This window comes from Dendropsophus ebraccatus, chromosome 12 (assembly GCF_027789765.1).
Source record: "Dendropsophus ebraccatus isolate aDenEbr1 chromosome 12, aDenEbr1.pat, whole genome shotgun sequence".
In the NCBI taxonomy this organism is placed as follows: Eukaryota; Metazoa; Chordata; class Amphibia; order Anura; family Hylidae; genus Dendropsophus; species Dendropsophus ebraccatus.
In genome coordinates this window covers 31,658,308-31,678,858 of record NC_091465.1, presented here as the reverse complement: position 1 = coordinate 31,678,858, position 20,551 = coordinate 31,658,308, and the positions used below count along the sequence as shown (strand labels likewise).

At 43.5% G+C, this 20,551-nt stretch overlaps 1 protein-coding gene and 1 long non-coding RNA gene across 3 annotated transcripts in view; one reads left to right on the top strand and one right to left on the bottom strand.

Moving 5' to 3' along the window:
- Positions 1 to 4,521, bottom strand: part of LOC138770164 (tyrosine-protein phosphatase non-receptor type 11-like) — a 96,712-nt gene extending 92,191 nt beyond the window's left edge. For both annotated transcript variants that reach the window (XM_069949137.1, XM_069949138.1), the window contains exon 1: positions 4,350 to 4,521. In XM_069949137.1, the coding sequence (XP_069805238.1) occupies positions 4,350 to 4,363 (14 nt within the window). In that variant the 5' untranslated portion in view covers positions 4,364 to 4,521. The remainder of the gene's footprint in view (positions 1 to 4,349) is intronic.
- A 221-nt stretch (positions 4,522 to 4,742) lies between these two features.
- Positions 4,743 to 16,676, top strand: LOC138769966 (uncharacterized). The gene is made up of 4 exons (XR_011359358.1): positions 4,743 to 4,838; positions 6,105 to 6,204; positions 14,183 to 14,317; positions 16,436 to 16,676. It is a non-coding gene; the product is annotated as an uncharacterized lncRNA (long non-coding RNA).
- Positions 16,677 to 20,551: the final 3,875 nt, after the last annotated feature.

The following is a 20,551-nucleotide window of genomic DNA, read 5'->3' as shown; positions in this document are numbered from 1 at the left end:
CATTTACTAATAGAATTGCTGGTATTCACAAAAAGAAGGAGCCTGGATTTATATTTCAGGTGCAATGTGAATGTAGGTAAACCAATGCTGTGTTTACACAGAACCATTATCGTGCCAATTTGCACGATAGCGATCGAATTCAACGATAATCATAAGTGTAAACGCAGCGAACGATCAAGCGACGAGCGAGAAATCGATCATTTTCATCTTTGAACATGTTCTCAAATCGTCGTTGGTCGTTCGCAAAAAACTCGCAGATCGTTCCGTGTAAACAGTCGTTCACCAATTTAACCCATGTGCGAGATAGGCTTAAGCGATCGCAAAGCGATTTTTCCGTACGATGTATCGCTCCCTCTAAATGCTGATCGTTATAAAAAAAAAAAAATTGTTACTTCAAAATCGTTAATTGTACAATCGGGCGAATTATCGTTCAGTGTTAACCCAGCATTAGGGTGCCTTTACAGAGAGAGATTTTTGAAGCCAAAGCCAGGAACAGACTATAAACAGGTAATAAAGGAAAGACTGAGATTTCTCCTCTTTTAAAACCCATTCCTGGCTTTGGCTTAAAAAAACCTGTCAGATAAATCTCACCATACTGGCAGACTGTAGGAACACAGCCCTGACTCTCACGAACTGTTGAAACAACAGTGAACCTACCAACCAAGATAAAGGATAACAACCAGCAGGTAGGTATAAAACATTCCCCACCCATTCCTGTAGCTATACAATGCCTGTATACATATAGGTGTATATAAAAATTCTACCTCTCAAGTCAGAAAACATCCTATATAATAAAAGCCTTGCAGACTTAGAAGCCCTTTAAGAACAACTGGTTCAAGATCACTAAACACCCCAAACAGACACAGGGCATTTCCTTGTCTCCGCTCCGCAGCCAAGACCAGCTTAGCTCTGCAATTAGATTTCCAAGTTGCAGCACAGCTGCCAAATATTTACCCTGGCATGAGCTTACACACTTCCAACTATCTGAAGAATATTCAGCCACGGACAGACGGGGATTTTGCACTCACGTCTGCAGATCTAACCAACTTTACAGACCACGCTTACGCACAATGAAAAAGCCCGGGCACCACACAGCTGAATGTTCCCCCGGCATTCCCAAAAGTCATAAAAACTAGACGACAAAGAAATCCACCAGCTGACTGGGAGATGTATCAATGTAACACCTAACCAAGTGTGTATCCAATGTATCCAATTCTTTGCTCTCCATATCAGCAGAACAGACCTCTCCCTTTGCTACAATGTATCAGCTCAAAGTCCAGCCAGAGACAGAATACTACTGGGGAAAACCATCAACCACAAAGTATTTGGTCTTTCAGTCTCTGGATTTAAAGGGGGCGTCCAGAAGTTTAAAAGTTAATTTGCTTTATATATTAACACTGATTTTTTTTTTTACCATGAACTTGAACATGAATGTGCCAACAGAATATGCATGATGTCTGTAAATATCCCCCCCCCCCCCCCAAGATGAATGGGAAAGTCACAGAAGATCCTGCAACAAATCTGCCATGTGTGAACATATCCTAACAATTAGTTGCAGGACCCAATCTCACTGGCATATGCCGCAAGCTGTGCAGCTCCAGTTTGTCACATGTCACATTTCCCAGACTGCAATGCATCTGCAATTGGGAACTGCACCCACCTGATACCTTAGGTCTCTACATAGGGTGTGGGCATGAGCGCATCCCTGTGTCTGTATTACTACCTCAAAGCTTGGCCCGATTGGATTTTTTTTTTTTTTTAAGTAGTATCCCTATCTCATTAGTTACATTAGTAGGATCTGGCTTACTGACCACAGCTCTGCTCTAAAAGCAATGGTTTGCATGAAAAATATATAAATATAAAAAAAAAAAATATATATATATATAATATATATATATATATATATATATATATATATATATATATATATATATATATATATATATATATATATATATCTATATCACACCCTACATTATAGCATTATAGCTATATATACATACACACACACACACACACACTAGTCAGACCATTGCTTTTAGAGTAACCTACACAACGAGCTGTCAAACATTATGGGGGGAGAGGAGAAAACACATATCAGGAGAATTATTTCTGTGTTAGCTGAGATGAGGATACCCTTTAAAAAATCTTTACATTGGAATCTACAGCCCAGAAAATAGCCTTCTTATGTATACTATCAATATATAACAGGGGCAGTCTCCTGGTCTCTATGCTGTTCCTATAATGTAGATGTGCGTGTGCGTTCCTTCCATGTGAGAACACATCAGATGTAAAGTGTTTTTATAATCATTTGGCCAGGGGTGCACTATTCATCTACTATATAAAAAAAGGCCATGTTCAGAGATGTCAAACAGATGCAGAACAACAAGAATTCACCTTTAAAGTAAAGAATTTCTATTCTATGGTAAACAAAGCTTTTTTTTTTTCTTCTCATTGCAAGACGACCACCTTAAAGTGGCGCTGTCATTCAGGAAAGTGTCATATAGACATGTGAAATGCTTTGATCAGTAGAGTCTGGATGCAGAGACCCTCAATATTCTCCAGAACAAACTAAGAGAAGCCTTCGGATAAGCACTTCTCTCCGTGTCTCTCTTAAGGCCAGAGATGGGGAACCTCCGGCCCTCCAGCTGTTGCAAAACTACAATTCCCATCATGCCTGGAGTGACTTCTATGGTCAGGAGGGGGGTATACTGGCAAGGGATGGTCCGAACCTGCCAAGGTTCGGGTTCGTACGAACCCGGACTCTCGGCAATGATAGATATAGATAGATAGAACACTTCTCTCACTCTATCGCTCATTGCTACACAAGACAGGCTCCATAGACTTTCCATAGAATCCGTCTCCTGTAGCAACAAGTGAACCAAGGAGAGAAGCTTTTACCCAGGTGCTTCTCCCACCTCGTTATAGTAAGCACCCAAACCTCAACCAATCAAAAGTTTTTAAGGGTACAAACCCACACACCGTATACGCAGCAGATCTGCAGCAGATTTGATGCTGTGTTCAGTTATTTAGATCTTATCTGCTGCGTATTTGCTGCGTATCTGCTGCGTATCGCAGCACTAAATACGCTGCGTATACGGTGTGTGGGTTTATACCCTTAAAGTGACAGTGACACCTTATTATAAGACTAGAATCGCACAGCATTTCTTTGTCCAATCCGGCTCTTACTGTGTCCAACGTGCAAAGTTTACACCAGCTCCATTTTTTTTTTCTACTTCTGTTCCAATAACGGAACAGATTATTTATGTGAACCAAGGGCAAAAATGTTTTTTCTTTTTTTTTTTTTTCTTTTACAACTACTATGAGTTTCCAGAAGTTATTCAACGTTTAAAAGCAAAGTTATGGAAGATGCCACAAGTGCCTAGTGATAGAAAAGAGGAGACAGAAGGGACGGGAACAAAGATAAGGAAGCCTGGAAAAACGCAAGACGTCTCACAGATAGGAGCGAGAGACAGGCGACATGGAAGAGACGGCAGACTGGTGGCAATGATGCAACACAACGATGGAGGGAAAGTGATGGAGACGTGTAAAGAAGTGTCAGATGTAAGATAGAAGAGCTAGTACCAATGGAGGAGACTGGAGAAGAGCCGGCTACTCAGTCCATGATCTCCTACAATAGGAACTTAAACACAGATACCTAACTGGAGCAAGAAAAATTTCTCAATACAGTAATCAATACAAAGACCGATGTCTTCTTATATGTTGAAAAACTACAACTCCCATCATGAACTGCCGGAGAGCTACAGGTGGGGGCATCCATGCCATACAGTCAAGTTGGCGACAAACGTCTTGACACCTGTCGTTGAGAGTCGTAGTCTTGCGGATGGGCAGGTCAGGGGTCACTGCCATCCAGTAAAGTCAGTAACAAAAAGTCTAGACGTTCATCTGACGTTCCGATTCTCATTGGTTATTTAGGCGTCAGCCCTTACAACGTCAGGTCTACAAACCGATGACGTCCCTATATACATATATAGTGATCATACCTATATACAACATAGGTATTACGGCGGTATGGAAGAACTATATGGAGTTTGACACTGTTAGACTTTGTATGGGGGTGTCATAGACTTGTATGGGGGCGTCATAGACTTGTATGGGGGTGTCATAGACTTGCATCGGGGTGTCATAGACGTGCATCGGGGTGTCATAGACTTGTATGGGGGTGTCATAGACTTGTATGGGGGTGTCAAACATGTATAGGGGTGTCATAGACTTGTATGGGGCTGGAGGCTGCCTGCTATGAATGAAGCCCTAGAGAAGAGCACTGCACATCCGCACACACAACACTCCGGCTCCTATTACAGGCTCAGTCCATGCACGGTGCTCACCTGCGGGACGTCATGGCAGCCGCCTGCCTGGCCTGCCCAGTGATCGCTGTCTCCTGTCCCCGCTGTCCTCCCGGCCGCACGGCTCTCCGCACTGGGCTCTCCGTCCGCCGGGCTCGGCAATTTCATACAGATCCGGTCACCCCCAGCCAGCTCCTGTAACTCCGTGCGTCCATGGCCCCTCCCACCGGCACGCCCACCATGACCATAGAGCCGCCGCACAGCCCCGCCCATTCATACAATATTTCCCCCCTCCGACACGCCCCCCACACTGAGACACATACTCGTTGTCCAATCACGTAGCGCGATGGGCGGTACTTTTGAAATTCTAAGCTATGATTGGATGCTTGAATGACGCACGTCAGGTCTGGGGCGTGGTCGTGGTCGGGAAGGCGTGGTGGCGGTGGTGAACACGGGTGGCTTCAGTCTCGTCCACCTGGGCTCTCTGACGTCGTGACGATTTCATAATCTCCGTGGGAATGAGATTGTTAGGTGGCAGCTCGTTTTTACTCATATTTCCTGTGCCGAATCGCATGGGTTTACAGCCACTGCACTCTCGTGGTGCGACTTTTATGCGACTTTTGTTGTGTTATCCATGATGGGGGACTGTGGCTTCACACATCCCACAATGTCCCCTGAGTTCTGTGAGGTGTTGTGTTTACAACTGCAACAAAGTTACACTTATTGGGATCCTTAAAGGGATTCTGTCACCAGGAAAATGCAGTCCAATCTGCAGATGCTTAGTGTTAAAGGTAACCTGCCATCCCTGGACGGCCCCCCAAACCCACCCTACCCCTGGATACGCCCCCCCCCCCCATACTTACCCCCCCCCCCCCTGCCGGTCTTGCTACGGAGATGAGCAGAGATGAATTCGATGTCCATATAAAATCACTGCTCCAATGATTTCCTATGGACGTCCAGCTCCGCTTATTTGCATATCGAACACCCCGATGAGCGGGCGGCCATATCTCTGCGGCAAGACTGACAGGGGGGGTAAGTATGGGGGGAGGGGAAGTGTCCTAGGGTAAGGGGGTTGGGGGGGGGGTGCAGAGGTGACAGATTCCCTTTAAGTAGGGGTTCCCAAGCTCATGAAGTGCTGAGGGCTGTAATGTCTCCTTGCTCCCCCTCTCATCCCAGGGGGAGCCATCTATAGGGGGGGATACAGGGGGGAGCCATCTATAGGGGGGGATACAGGGGGGAGCCATCTATATGAGGGGGGGGGGGATACAGGGGGGAGCCATCTATAAGGGGGGATACAGGTGGGAGTCATCTATATGAGGGGGGGGGATACAGGGGGGAGCCATCTATAGGGGGATACAGGGGGGAGCCATCTATAAGGGGGTAATACAGGGGGAGCCATCTATACGGGGGGATACAGGGGGAGCCATCTATAAGGGGGGGATACGGGGGAGCCATCTATAGGGGGGGATACAGGGGGGAGCCATCTATGGGGGGATACAGGGGGGAGCCATCTATAAGGGGGGAATACGGGGGAGCCATCTATAGGGGGGGATACAGGGGGGAGCCATCTATAAGGGGGGGATACAGGGGGGAGCCATCTATAAGGGGGTAATACAGGGGGAGCCATCTATACGGGGGGATACAGGGGGAGCCATCTATAAGGGGGGGATACAGGGGGAGCCATCTATAAGGGGGTAATACAGGGGGAGCTATCTATAAGGGGCCAATACAGATGTGCAGTGTGTAGAGAGATGAGGATGGTGACAGAGTGTGGAGCCTAATATGTCTGTCTGGCAGATTCTGTGGATTCGTGGCTCGGAGAAGTTCTCATAACGGCACAGGGCAAATGGAAAAGAAGATGAAAAGGGAAGAACTCTGATCAGAGAAGACGTCCCATGTCAGTCACTTGATGTATCTGCACTGTAATGTATATGGTGTACAGAACCTGTGTAGAGCTGGGTACCTCTATATGACTGGATGAGGTGATAGTGATCTGTGTACAGTGGATTAGTCAGTAGCAGCGGTGGTGTTAGTCAGTATGCGGTGGTAATATTTGTTGCTTGTTATCTGGCATATATATAGAGAAGGGCAAAACAACATGTCTCATATAGACAGAGGAGCAACAACATGACTATTATATTATATATGAACCATGTTGTTTCCCTGTATTCTGTATACAGGGAAACAACATGGTTCATATATAATATAATAGTCATGTTGTTGCCCCTCTGTATATATGAGACATGTTGTTTTGCCCTTCTCTATATATAAGCCATGTTGTTTCCCTGTATATTGTATTACACAGTATACATACAGGGAGACAGCATGGTTCTCATATATAATAGTCATGTTGTTGCCCCTCTGTATATATGAGACATGTTGCACTGGTGTGACAATAAACCCTGCAGATTGCTGTTGGAAGTGCTGTCTCCATTGCGTTTTTTGGATACTTTGAAGCCAACCTGGTCTGGTTTGGTGAGGCATGCACGCACGGTTATTTTTTGTTTTTGCGCTGCTGAGAGACTGTGTTGTGAATTAAAGTTTATGTTAACAATAATTTGTATTTTTTATTGTACGTAATTGTACTGGCTAGGGGCGGGGTTGCAAAGATGGGGTGTTTTGATGGCGGCGGCCGCGGGGGGTGGGGCACAATTCGCACCTCTGCCCAGGGGCCCATAATGCTGTTAAGATGGCCCTGTAGGGAGTAAGTGTATTAGTGAGTGAGTGAAGCCGCGGTGTCAGATATTTAAGAAGAGTAATTATGGGTACTTTTCCATATCTTATTGCATATGCAGCTGACAATTTAAAGTGTCACTTTCCGCATAACTTTCAAAATCGAAATCAACAGTAGATGTGATATAAAGCAAGTTTGCAATTTACATTCATTATGTTATCATGCTGTAAAACAAAGCTGTACTTACCAGAAATCCAGGTCCAGTCTCCTGCAGGCAGATTTTTTGACTTGTGCTGGTTGAAAAAAAACAGACTAAACACATGAATTCCGGCCAGTACAGAGAGTCACGCGACTCCATCAATCACATGACTGCCTTGTCTCTGTGAGCGCTCAGATGGCCTGAGATACAATGGATTCCTGTTTTCTGTGTTCTGTTTTTTGAGAAAAAAAGTCAGAAAACAGGAAGTGCCGTGTTTTCTACGATAACAAAAAAATTTTTTAATATAAATTGCAAACTTGCTTTATATTGCATCTACTGTGGATTTAGATTTTGAAAGTTGCAACAACAGGGACACTTTAAAGGAAAAGTCTGGCCGTTTTTTAAAATCTGGCAGCCGGCAGGGGGGAATTTGATCAGGAGTGTGAACTTACCTCTCCTGATGCCTGCGGTGAGCGTCAGGGCCCCATGCAAGAGGGCATTTGCCTCCCGAGTTGTGATGACGGTGAAGGCCTGTCCCGGCTGATGGACTGGCATTGCAGCTCAGTTATATCATTTTCAATTGAAATGAGCTACAGTACCAAAGCTACATCTCCCAGCATTCCCTGATTGTGGCGCCCTATTGAGCCTATACTGTAAATCTGTAGAATATTACCGCTATCTCGTGCTGCCTGTCTGCAGGATGAGGAGAGATGTTTTATTTCTGCTCCTAAAGGTTCTGATTTCCTATATTAAATCCTAGGGCTGTACAGTGTGCAATTCATCACATGAATAGGGAAAGTCTATATTCCCTGGAGGCAGACAACAACGATTCGGATTAAATGACAGGAAGCACGGGGCGTGAAAATATGAGGAACTGATATAGAAAGTATGTCGGTAAATAACAAAATTTTTTAAAAAAAGAGCGTACTTACCTAGCCCTGATCCCCTGCAGCTCCAGTCATTTGATCTCTCCTCTTTCTGCTTATTTGGGAGCAGTACCAGTCAGCTCAGCAGATCACTGCCCTATGGCACCACCTGTAACCAGTCTCTGCTCACTATACCATTCCCATCTATCTGTTAGCACACTGTTTATGGGGAACTGTGTCAATTGCTTTGCTTTAGTTCCCATCATTACTATTACAGTGGTCACAGATTGTAGATAAAATACACATAAAAGCCATTTCACATGTGAGATATCAGTGAAGCGCGGCTACACAAGACATGGCCATTGGCTTTATAGCTCAGTGCTAATCCCTGCTGCTAAATAAACCTTTACCGGAGGTTGTAGGGTGTTGTATTTAACACTGAGAATTATGCTAGGTAGATGCCTCATCATCTCCGACTACTAAGGAGATATGACCAGTATGAGTATATTGTCTCCAATTTAGACAGGAACAGATCTAGTACCATCAACATCATAAACTTTGTCAGGTTTTTATCATGTGTACTCTGGAGGGAGTACGTGTGGTAAGTCCTGGCATTCGCAGGTTGCTATCACACTTTCCTGTTTTGGTCTGAATTTCAGCCACAGCACCATGCAAACTGCATAGTGTGAACAGAACCGTTGGAGTGCTGGCCATTTTTTGCATTTTATGTAATCAAGCATGTCATAAATTACTGATCACAGTGGGCCTTATTGCTAATATTTGCTGTTACCAGGAGATATAGACGGGGAGAGCGGCACTCCCCAACCGCTCGCTAATTCCAACAATGTAGCCATATAGACTTGCATTGTCGGAATAAGCCGTTATGGAGATATGACCAGGCAGTGGATGGCGTGCTGTGCTCTCTCCCCGGCTTTATCTTGTGATCACAGCAAGTTTTAGTGTAATGTCCCACTACTTGGTTTTCTTGATCTTCACACACGTCTTTCTGTCAGGTGTCACAGCTAGGTTATGTAGCTGCTGTACACTACTCCAACCACTAGGTGTCTCACTCCACCTTGTGCACAGCTGCAGTTATGTAGGAAGGTTTAGACTGTCACACACACTGACACTCAGCTCTTCCTTCCTGAGTTTAGTTAGACGTGAGTTAGACAAGGAAGAGTAAACACCCGTTTTTAGTGCTAGAGACTACAGCAGTCATGCACTGCTGAACCTAACCCTGGGGTAACCAGAGTTACAGGAGTAACCCCCTTGCCTATGCCTAGGATTCCCTTATTTCAGCACAGTCACCCTCTTGAGAAGAGAGAAGGCTGATCCGCAGTAGAGCACAGATGCAAGTTAACCGCTCTCTACTGACTATGCTCAACTATGTAAGAAGGATTCTACTAGTTAGCTTCACCCAGAGACAGAGGCCTGGTGCTACCTATCAGAGTGGTCTTCAGGATTTCACTTCACACACATCCTGACACTAATTAGGCAAGGGCCTCCTATCCGGCTCCTATCTCCTGCAACAGTTTTTCCTTACTTTACTCTACCTCGAGCTGCTTTTATTGTTGTTACTACTGTTTTATTGCACTTTTACCTTTTGTACTGCAAGCATTGTTTAAGGTGGTCATCTCGGTCGTCACACCCTGCACCTCACATTAGTCCTACCAAAGGTCTGGTTGCCCGTGTGTCTGAGGGTCGACGTTACCCCTCCTGGCCACCGTGACAAGTAGCCCTAAAACACCGGAGCCCACCGGCTGGTTCAATACCAGTAACCAGCGCCCCAGGCCACAGCATTAGCAATGAGCAATGAGACCTGCTGTGATCAGTAACTTTTGACATGCCAGATGACATGTCAAAATTATTCTTGATGACTCTACGAGAAACAACTAACATCCCACCGTCACAGTCCCTGATATAATAACAGTGTCCTTATATTGAGTCTTCAAGTGTTTGTGGGGGCACCAGCAGCACTGACATCAAAAAGCATAGTACAACAGGACGAGCTAATCCCTGTGCTAATCCCTGCTGCTAAATAAACCTTTACCAGAGGTTGTGGGGTGTTGTATTTAACACTGAGAATTATGCTAGGTAGATGCCTCATCATCTCATCATCGCATAGTACAACAGAACCAGCTCCAGGAGAACAGCAACCCAAGGGGTGCGAGGAAGATAACAAAAGGTTACAAAGATACAGGTTCAGCAAGTGACCCGCGGCTCTATTGATTCCTATGGAGCAATGGAGAGAGCCGAGTATGCCGGAAAAGCGCTATGCTCATCTCTTTCTGTCGGCTCCATAGGAATGAATAGAGCCGCGGTTCACTTGCCGTACCCATGGGTCTATTCATAATAAAGAAGCCGGCGGCCTGATACTGAGATTGCCAGGGGGTACAGAGGTTGGATCTCCTACTTTGGATAGGGGGGAAGTTGTTTTTTCCTGGAATACCCCTTTAAGCTAAAAGTTTTGGCATTTAATTTTGGCATTAATTGGTTATCCTATATATTGGAACAAGGAAAATTATTATGTTGCAAAGGTTAACATGGCCTTCACGCAGTGTTCACACTCACTGTCAGGATCTATAGTGGATTTTGATAGACTACCACAGAAATCCTTAACTGAAAGATCAGCTGCAGATCCGCACACAAAGCTCTGAAGTTCAAAGACGCTAATCTGCAACTATTCAGCCTGGAATCCGAGGTAGGAACACGAGCCTGGGACACGCAAGAGACCTTTCCATGCTTGGCTGATGGAATTCAGAAGGATGCTGGGAACATGGCCTTAAAATAATATTTATTAGCTTTATACCAAATGCTATCTATTCTCATGACAAAGTCATCTAAATATTCATATGACTTGCTGGTTTTGCACCAGTCTGCAGTTGCACTTTTTTGTGCATTAAAATGTGAAAATGCATGCTTCTCTTTCTACTTGAAATGTGTTGAGTAAAGTGGGTATGGTTAAATGGAAAGAGGTGGAGCCACCAAGTTTCTGACAAATTGCTGATCTAAACTGCTTAAAAAGAACCTGTCATCACTTTTACACTGCCCGAACCAGGAGTTATCTGGGTTGTCCCCGGTAGCTTCTCCCCGCCCCACCAGCCTTGATTGATAGATCTCTCCCTGGGCTGGTAAGATGTGAAGAAGATACCGGGCACCACCCTAATGACTCCTGATTCGGGCAGCATAAAAGTCATGACAGGTTCTCTTTAAGGGTGCCTTCACACCTACCGGATCCACAGCGGATCTCACTTCTGCGGATTCGAAGCGAGAACCGCTGCGGATCCGGTATCAATTGACCCCTATGATAGCACATATTCGCAGCGGGATTAACATCCCGCTGTGAATATGTGCTTTAACTCCCTGGTGCCCGCAGCCCCGCCGTCGCATTTCCCATCCCCGGCGGCGGCACATCCCCCCCATCCCAGCCACATCCCCCCATCAGCCCACCCCCAGCCCGCATCCCGCCGCCGAGAGCATACATTACCTGCTCAGCGGCGCGGCTGCAGTGAGGCTCCCGGCTCCGGTCCCGCTCAGCTGATCTGCGGGCTGGGGGTGGGCTGATGGGGGGATGTGGCCGGGATGCGACGGGGATGCGACGGCGGGGATGCGGGCACCAGGGAGTTAAAGCACATATTCACAGCAGGATGTCAATCTCGCTGCGAATATGTGGTATCATAGGGGTGAATTGATACCGGATCTGCAGCGGTTCTCGCTTCGAATCCGCAGAAGTGAGATCCGCTGTGGATCCGGTAGGTGTGAAGGCACCCTAAAGGGGTTTCTCCATTTTCTTTTATTTGTGTAAAATACTTGTCTAGCTCGTATGTGTATTTTAATTATACAATTGGCTTTTACTGCCTGCCAATCGTGCTGCATTTTATATTTTGCAGGTAGGTCACATGGTGCTAAGACGTTAGGGGTTCATAAAGTTCCACCCTGTATACAGTAAGTCACACCAATGGTGCTCCATGTACAGGGCCCTCCCTTCTATTACCTCTACACTGAGCAAAGAAGCCCTGTATATGGAACGTAAGTGAAGACAGATTGGTGCAGGCTGCACTGAAGGGGCGCCACTAGCTTCAGGGTGGTACGATGGGGCTTATTATATATATCTGCTGTCACCTGTCCAGCCATCCTATTCCAGCAGCTATGGACTGCGCTGTCACTGCTGCCCAAGGCCACTCCTGCACCTCCACATAGCAGCTGTGCTCCGACCCTGTACTGACGACAGTAGTGACAGCATGGACTATAGCTGCAGGACGCTGGACAGATGACAGCTGGTACATATAGTGAGCCTGCTGTCATCTGCCTCGTGGTCCTGCTCCTGAACCTATAGACTGTCACCACTGCCTGGGGCCACTTCTAAGGGTAACAGCACCCAGGACCCCTTCACTGCAGCCTGCACGGTTCTGTCTTCCTTACTCAGTTTTGAGGTAAAAGAATCGGGCCCTGTACACGGGAGGCCATTGGTGTGACTTTCTGTGCACAGGGTGGGACTTTTTAAATAAACAAGCCAGGCATGGTCAGTGATGTCATAGCATCACATGATCGACCCTCAAAATGCAAAAAACAGCAAGATGACAAAAGAAGCCAATAACACATACTAAGGGCAGAAGACAGCAAGTATTTTACACAAATAAAAAATAGGAATCAGAAAACCCCTTTAACTAGTCACCTAGTTTGAGCTTTAAGTGCAGTACTTTTAGGGTCACATTACCTGACCAGAGATTACACTGTATTCTGCTACATTGGCGCTCACTTACTGAACCGTGCTGCCCTTTGCTTTGGTGTAAAAATATTAAAGAGATGTACTTACCTGTCCAGACTCCCCTGATGTTCTCCAGCCTTCTTCCTGTGTTCCCTGCTTACCGAAGCGCCTCAGGGACTTATGATCCCATTTCTGAAGTAACAGGCCCCTCTGCCAATCACTGTCCGAGACCTGACAATACCACATCCAGTGATTGGCTGAGCAGCCTGTAATTTCAAAGACAAGATTGGAAGTGCCGGAGGTGGAAGCAGGACACAAAGGGAGCCTGGACAGGTAAGTATAATCTTTATTTTTTCTTCTTTACCCTAGCATCAGCCATTGGTCGTGCATTGCTATTACATGTAGTGATGCGATGATTTTTCTACATGTTAAAAGACAACAATCAGCCAATGTGTTTTTTTTTTTTCTTGACTGCTTATTGTCTTTATAACACAAAGCGATAATCTGAAGAATCGTCCTGTTTCGACAGATTATCACTCCGTGTAATAGGAGCCTTAGACTGAAAGCAGTTGTTTGGGAAATGTTTGTGCGGAAATAAAAAGAGGATCAAGTACAAGACCTCCCTTTATATTTTCGCCATACCCTACCTCCTGACAGTCCCGTTTTTTCCATGGAAATAAGGATTAGTGATAGAAATGTTGTGTGGCGTTTTAGGTCATGTGACATGAAATGTAAGCTTTTATTGCTTGTGATGGTCATATTTCATACCAGAACTTCCCAAACATAAAAAGAAGGCAGAAGTAGCTTCCCGTGAACCTAGATACTGTATTATTAATGGATTGCCCTATGACGTAGTGAACGATAATGAATGATGACAGGTCAATTTTTAAATAAATATGAAGTTGCATTCGGTCCATGGATCTGTCATGTTTGGCCCATTAAGGTGCAACCTCTGTCAATTTCCTGCAGAACAGCAAGTTATGACAGAAAATCATTGGACTCTATAGAGATCCTCTGGCTTTCTGACAGACACAAATCTGCTTGCACAACACCAGAGCGTCAGCCTTGTGCTTTTAACAATTTCTGAATGTGTTACAGGGGAGTTCATTAGGACGTTGAAAATGCACCGCAGGCAGAATGGCCGTAATGATTAGATCCCGAGGTCAGAAAGTACAGCATGCAGCAAAGCGGCTACAACCTGATGTAAGCCTGCTGCCCAATGTATACAGGCTATTCTATGCAGGCAATCTATGTGCTGAACAGGGCCAGAGGCAATGGGCTCCATTCACTGTGCCTGACTGCTGAAGCTCAGTTCTTGTATAGTTGAATGGTAGGGGTGGTCCTCATTTTTGATTTTTAGCTATAACCAAAGTGGATACATGGAAAAGCTATAATAAAAACATTTGCGCCTTTTTTTGTGTTTTGCAGCCAGTCCTGGTGTGGGCTGAGAATACCAAATATGAGGATATAGTGTGCCCTCCCCGATACAGGAGTGTAAAGGCCAGACTCTCAAGAGAAGAGGGGTCCGCCCAGTGATCCAGGACACATCTTCCAGATCCCCAGGTGAGCATGGCTTTTAACTGTGTGTGCATCTTTAGGACAAATGAACAGTTAGAGTGCCAGAACATAGAGCCATCTGCTCCCCGTTCTGTCACCTGAGAGGAGACAGTCAGGGGCTGCAAACTGTGTGTGAGGTTAGTGGATTTTGTTTTCCTGATGGGGCCACATAGGTTGGCACATAGGTCTTATTTCTACAACATTTTTATTCAACTGTAACAGTATCGCGGTATTATCCAGTAACTGTGTGGAAGTAATGGTAGTGGTCATGGTGTGATGATATACAGTGGGGAAAAAAAGTATTTAGTCAGTCACCAATAGTGCAAGTTCTCCCACTTAAAAAGATGAGAGGCGTCTGTAATTTACACCATATGTAGACCTCAACTATGAGAGACAAAATGAGAAAACAAATCCCGAAAATCACATTGTCTGATTTTGTAAGAATTTATTTGCAAATTATGGTGGAAAATAAGTATTTGGTCACCTACAAACAATCAAGATTTCTGGCTCTCACAGACCTGTAACTTCTTCTTTAAGAGTCTCCTCTTTCCTCCACTCATTACCTGTAGTAATGGCAACTATTTAAACTTTTTATCAGTATAGAAAGACACCTGTGCACACTCTCAAACAGTCAGACTCCAAACTCCACTATGGTGAAGACCAAAGAGCTGTCAAAGGACACCAGAAACAAAATTGTAGCCCTGCACCAGGCTGGGAAGACTGAATCTGCAATAGGCAACCAGCTTGGAGTGAAAAAATCAACTGTGGGAGCAATAATTAGAAAATGGAAGACTTACAAGACCACTGATAATCTCCCTCGATCTGGGGCTCCACGCAAAATCTGACCCCGTGGGGTCAAAATGATCACAAGATTGGTGAGCAAAAATCCCAGAACCATCCGGGGGGACCTAGTGAATGAACTGCAGAGAGCTGGGACCAATGTAACAAAGCCTACCATCAGTAACACGCTACGCCACCAGGGACTCAGGTCCTGCAGTGCCAGATGTGTCCCACTGCTTAAGCCAGTACATGTCCGGGCCCGTCTGAAGTTTCCTAGAGAGCATTTGGATGATCCAGAAGAGTATTGGGAGAATGTCCTATGGTCTGATGAAACCAAAGTAGAACTGTTTGGTAGAAACACAACTTGTCGTGTTTGGAGGAAAAAGAATACTGAGTTGCATTCATCAAACACCATACCTACTGTAAAGCATGGGGGTGGAAACATCATGCTTTGGGGCTGTTTCTCTGCAAAGGGGCCAGGACGAGTGATCCGGGTACATGAAAGAATGAATGGGGCCATGTATCGTGAGATTTTGAGTGCAAACCTTCCATCAGCAAGGGCATTGAAGATGAAACGTGGCTGGGTCTTTCAACATGACAGTGATCCAAAGCACACCCCCAGGGCAACGAAGGAGTGGCTTCGTAAGACGCTTTTCAAGGTCCTGGAGTGGCCTAGCCAGTCTCCAGATCTCAACCCTATAGAAAACCTTTGGAGTAAGTTGAAAGTCCGTGTTGCCAAGCGACAGCCCCAAAGCATCACTGCTCTAGAGGAGATCTGCATGGAGGAATGGGCCAACATACAAACAACAGTGTGTGCCAACCTTGTGAAAACTTACAGAAAACGTTTGACCTCTGTCATTGCCAACAAAGGATATATAACAAAGTATTGAGATGAAATTTTCTTACTGACCAAATACTTATTTTCCACCATAATTTGCAAATAAATTCTTACAAAATCAGACAATCTGATTTTCTGGATTTGTTTTCTCATTTTGTCTCCCATAGTTGAGGTCTACATATGGTGTCAATTACAGACGCCTCTCTTATCTTTTTAAGTGGTGAAACTTGCACTATTGGTGACTGACTAAATACTTTTTTTCCCCACTGTATGTATATTTATATTTATATATTTATATACTGGTATTATTTATAATATCGTTTTTCATGTACTGGATTTGGTCAGTAACACTGTGACTGCAATACATATAATGATAGTGTTTCTTCCTTGTTTAGTAGTATTATTAGGTGACTGTAAGACTATTAGTTATAGACACATACAGTATTATCATTCATGATTTTTTTTATTATTATTATTTATTTATTTTTACTTATGTATCCTATTAGCACTGTTCCAGGACCACTTCCGGATGGTGACCCTCCACAGAACTCGTTATTTTAGACTACCACAAAGCATCCAGTACCTAATGCTCCTATGACCCTCCAACTATGACTCCTAACATATCTTAGCAGCTGCTGACTTTCATTTCATGTTGTGAGTTGTCATTTTAAACACATCCAGTAAAAGATGTTAAGGTTTATTATCCTTGTACACATTGTGCAGTTTTATCAGTATCCCTCTGAGCTGTAACCACTCTATATGCCACTAGAGGTCTCTATGCAGTAACTTTGTGAAATACCCATAATTCGGCCTAATTCACACGTCAGTATTTTTTATCCGTTTTCCCAGACCAGGAAAAACGGAATCCATTACAACTCATTATTTTCAATGGTTCTATTCATACATCCGTTTTTTTTGCGGATCCGCAATCCGTGACAAAAAAAAAACGGACATGTTGTAATACGGTCCGTAATTGCGGAACGGACACCCCAATAGAAGTCTATGCTAGTCCGTTTTTTTTTGTGACATCACCAAGCTCCTCCTGCCAGAAATATCCTGCCTGATAGAAATGACTGTAGAATGACCCCCAGATGACCAGGTGACCTTTTTTGGGGTTTGGGACAGCTACTGACATCATATTTAGCATCCTCTCTTATTTCTTCACACCTTTTTTTTCCGCAAAAAATGGATAAAAATACGGAACACAATACGGATGCAAAACGGATGACTTTTTGCGGATTGCTGATAAAAAATAGAGGATCCAGATTTTCTCCTGTCCCCTCCTTTCTGGAAACTTCAGGGTTTTTTTGTTTTGTTTTTTGTCTTTCTTTCCTTTATTTGCTTTATTGAAGAAAAAAAAATCATTCTGACTTTTAAACACCTTGATGTGCTCTTCAAATAAATGGTGTTCTTTTCACGTACTTGTCCATGAGCAGCACCCCTATGTAAAGGTCCATATTTGTCTAGACTTGGTGTTTTTGTCTACTTACTTAGCCCTGGCACAGAGTTGTGTGGCCTTACTGCTCTTACAGTAAAGAATCCTTTCTATGTTGTATATAAATCTTCTTTTCTTTATCTATGTCTTTATTATCTTCTTTATTTATGTCCCCATTTTTTTTTACTGTATAGACTAACTAGCAGCATGGTGGATCAGTGGTTAGCACTGTAGCCTTGCAGCGCTGGGGTCCTGGATTCAAATCTCATTAAGGCGATGTCTGCATAGAGTTTGTACGCTCTCTCTGTGTTTGCGTTAGTTTCCTCCGGGTACACCCAAAACATACAGATAGGTCAACTTAGATTGAAAATATTTAGTTCCGATATTTGTGAAATCGATTGTGAAACAGAAAAAAAGAGAAGCCAATTATGGTGGCTTATATACAAATGTCGCGGCTTTCAGTATAGGAGAGATATCCGTCATTATGGTGTCACCATTTGCGTCATAGGTAAATTGCTCCTCCAGACTGACGTCCATCATAATGCAGGAACCATTGGCATCATAGGGGAAACCCTGGTACCCTGGGGAAATCCCTCTGTCTTCTTCTCCTCTGCCGCCTTCTTCTTTTCTTGTTCTTGCTGCTAGTACTCCTCTTAGTTGTATCCTCTCTTATCCGCTTATTCTCCCCACCATCCCCCCCACTACTCTCCATCTTCCTCTTTATAGCTCCACGAGCCAGAGACACTTCCCCCCACTCATGTTAAGAAAGCGACACTGTTGTCAGGGCTTCAGACTATTTTACTAGGATTCTACACGACATCACAATTGGTATGCGTGTATGTGTGTATGACATCACAACTGGTATGGTATGTGTGTATGACATCACAAGTAGTATGTGTGTATGACATCACAACTGGTATGGTATGTGTGTATGACATCACACACAGTATGTGCAGCTGGATGACATCACAAAGTGCATTGTTTGTAGCTCCAGCTAAGATAATACCAGGATCCAACACATTGTAAAGGCTCCAATACATCAGGAGGGGATCCACTAAATCAGCAACACTTTGCAATGTTTCTCTGTCTTGTGTGTATTAGCGTGTATGTGTATATAAATTTATACACATATACACGCATTAGTGGTAACAGAATTCCCCAGTCTAGCATTGGTAAATACTACGAGAGAACTAAGCCTTTAAGAGGCACAATATATACAATAAAAGAAAATAAAATAAGAATAATTAAAAATATAACTAAAAATGCCAACAAAATAAATAGCACAAACAGCTGTAATAGAAAGTAGGAGACATATTATGGTGAACATTTTGCTTTTTTTTAATGCTAGGAAAAGGTTCAAAGGTCATTGATGCACGGATTTCCAGATCCAATTAAAGCAATTTTTCTCCTTGAGTCTTAGGGTCCTATTACACGGAGCGATTTTTAATGATTAACGACTAACAATAAACGATCGCAAACGAGATTGTTTATCATTAACCGGAAATCATTCACCATATTACACAGAACGATGGTCGTTAGGTACAATCGTTATTGTGATCGTTACTATGATCGTTTATTCCATCTGATCCCAGCAAAACAATAAACAATGTGCTATTACACTGAACGATTAGTGAAAAAATGCAGAACTTGAGCGAACGAATGTGGAATTTTAGCGAACGATTAACAATAATTTTAGGATCAGATCTAAATCAACGATCAATGACATACGAACGATTTTTCGATCGTTGCCTGCAATTATGCTGCATTTACGATAATTCGCCCGATCGTACGGTTAACGATTTCAAATGAATGATGTGTTTTTTATAAAGATCAGCGTTTAGACGGAACGATGTATCGCACGGAAAATTTTTTTGCGATCGTTTTGCGATCGCTTAAGCCTATCTCACACATAGTTTAATTAACCGAAAAATAGAACTGCCAATAATTCTATGTCCATACGCATCCAAACGATGCACACAACCTACAAATAAACAATGCTGGGCAATATTCTACATTTATCAAAAAAAATACTTTATTATTACATATAAAGAGAATTTATTGTTTAAAAACACACATTAAAAAAAGGGAGCAGAAAACCATACAACACATACATCAGATGGTATACAGGGCAGGGAGAATAAATAATGTAACTACTATATACTAGAAAAATGATGGTATATCAATCAACCCACAGAGGTAGGAAAAAGTGCAAATAGTAAATGATAATAATTTAAACAAATAATGAAATGAAAAAATGAACGTATGTGTATAACGCTGCAAGTGCAGTCTAAAGTGCAACCAAGTGCAATACCACGTACAGTGTATAATTCATAAAAGTATATACTCAAACCTCTGTTTTTTTTTTTTATAAATGTAGAATATTGTCCAGCATTGTTTATTTGTAGGTTGTGTCTATCTCACACATAGGGTAAATCGGTGAACGACTGTTTACACGGAACGATCTGTGAATTTTTTGCGAACGATCAACGACGATTTGAGAACACGTTCAAAGATCAAAATGAACGATTTCTCGCTTGATCGTTCGCATGTACGATTACTGCTCAAATTCGATCGTTATCGCGCAAATTAGCACGATAATCGTTATGTGTAAACGCAGCATTACACAGAACGATTATCGTTTAAATCTGAATGATTTTTTTGCACGATAATCGTCCCGTGTAATAGGGCCCATAGAGTCATAACGCTTTTTCATTCTTTCACCTACAGGGCAGGTTGGGGGATCATTTTTTGTGCCATGATCTATAGTTTTTATTGGTATCATATAGGTGTATAAGAAAAATTTTGATTGTTTTTTAGTCATTTTTCTGATATATAATTAAATCACTAAAAAAAAGTATAATTTCAATTATTTTCTACATAAGGCAAGGACTGCACTAACATCGGTAACAATGCCTGTGCACCACTTGCCGCACAATTCTTGAACTATGTAATAGGCTTTGTAAGCCAGCGCCAATCTAAGATTAAAGTATCACTGTCGTTCAACGTTCAAAATCTAAATCAGCAGTAGATGTGATATAAAGCAAGTTTGCGATTTACATTCATTATTTTTTTTTTTTGTTATCCTGGAAAACACAGACTAAACACAGGAATTCTGGCCAGTACAGAGAGTCACATGACTGCCTTCTCTCTGTGAGTGCTCCTGGGATACACAGGACTTCCTGTTTTC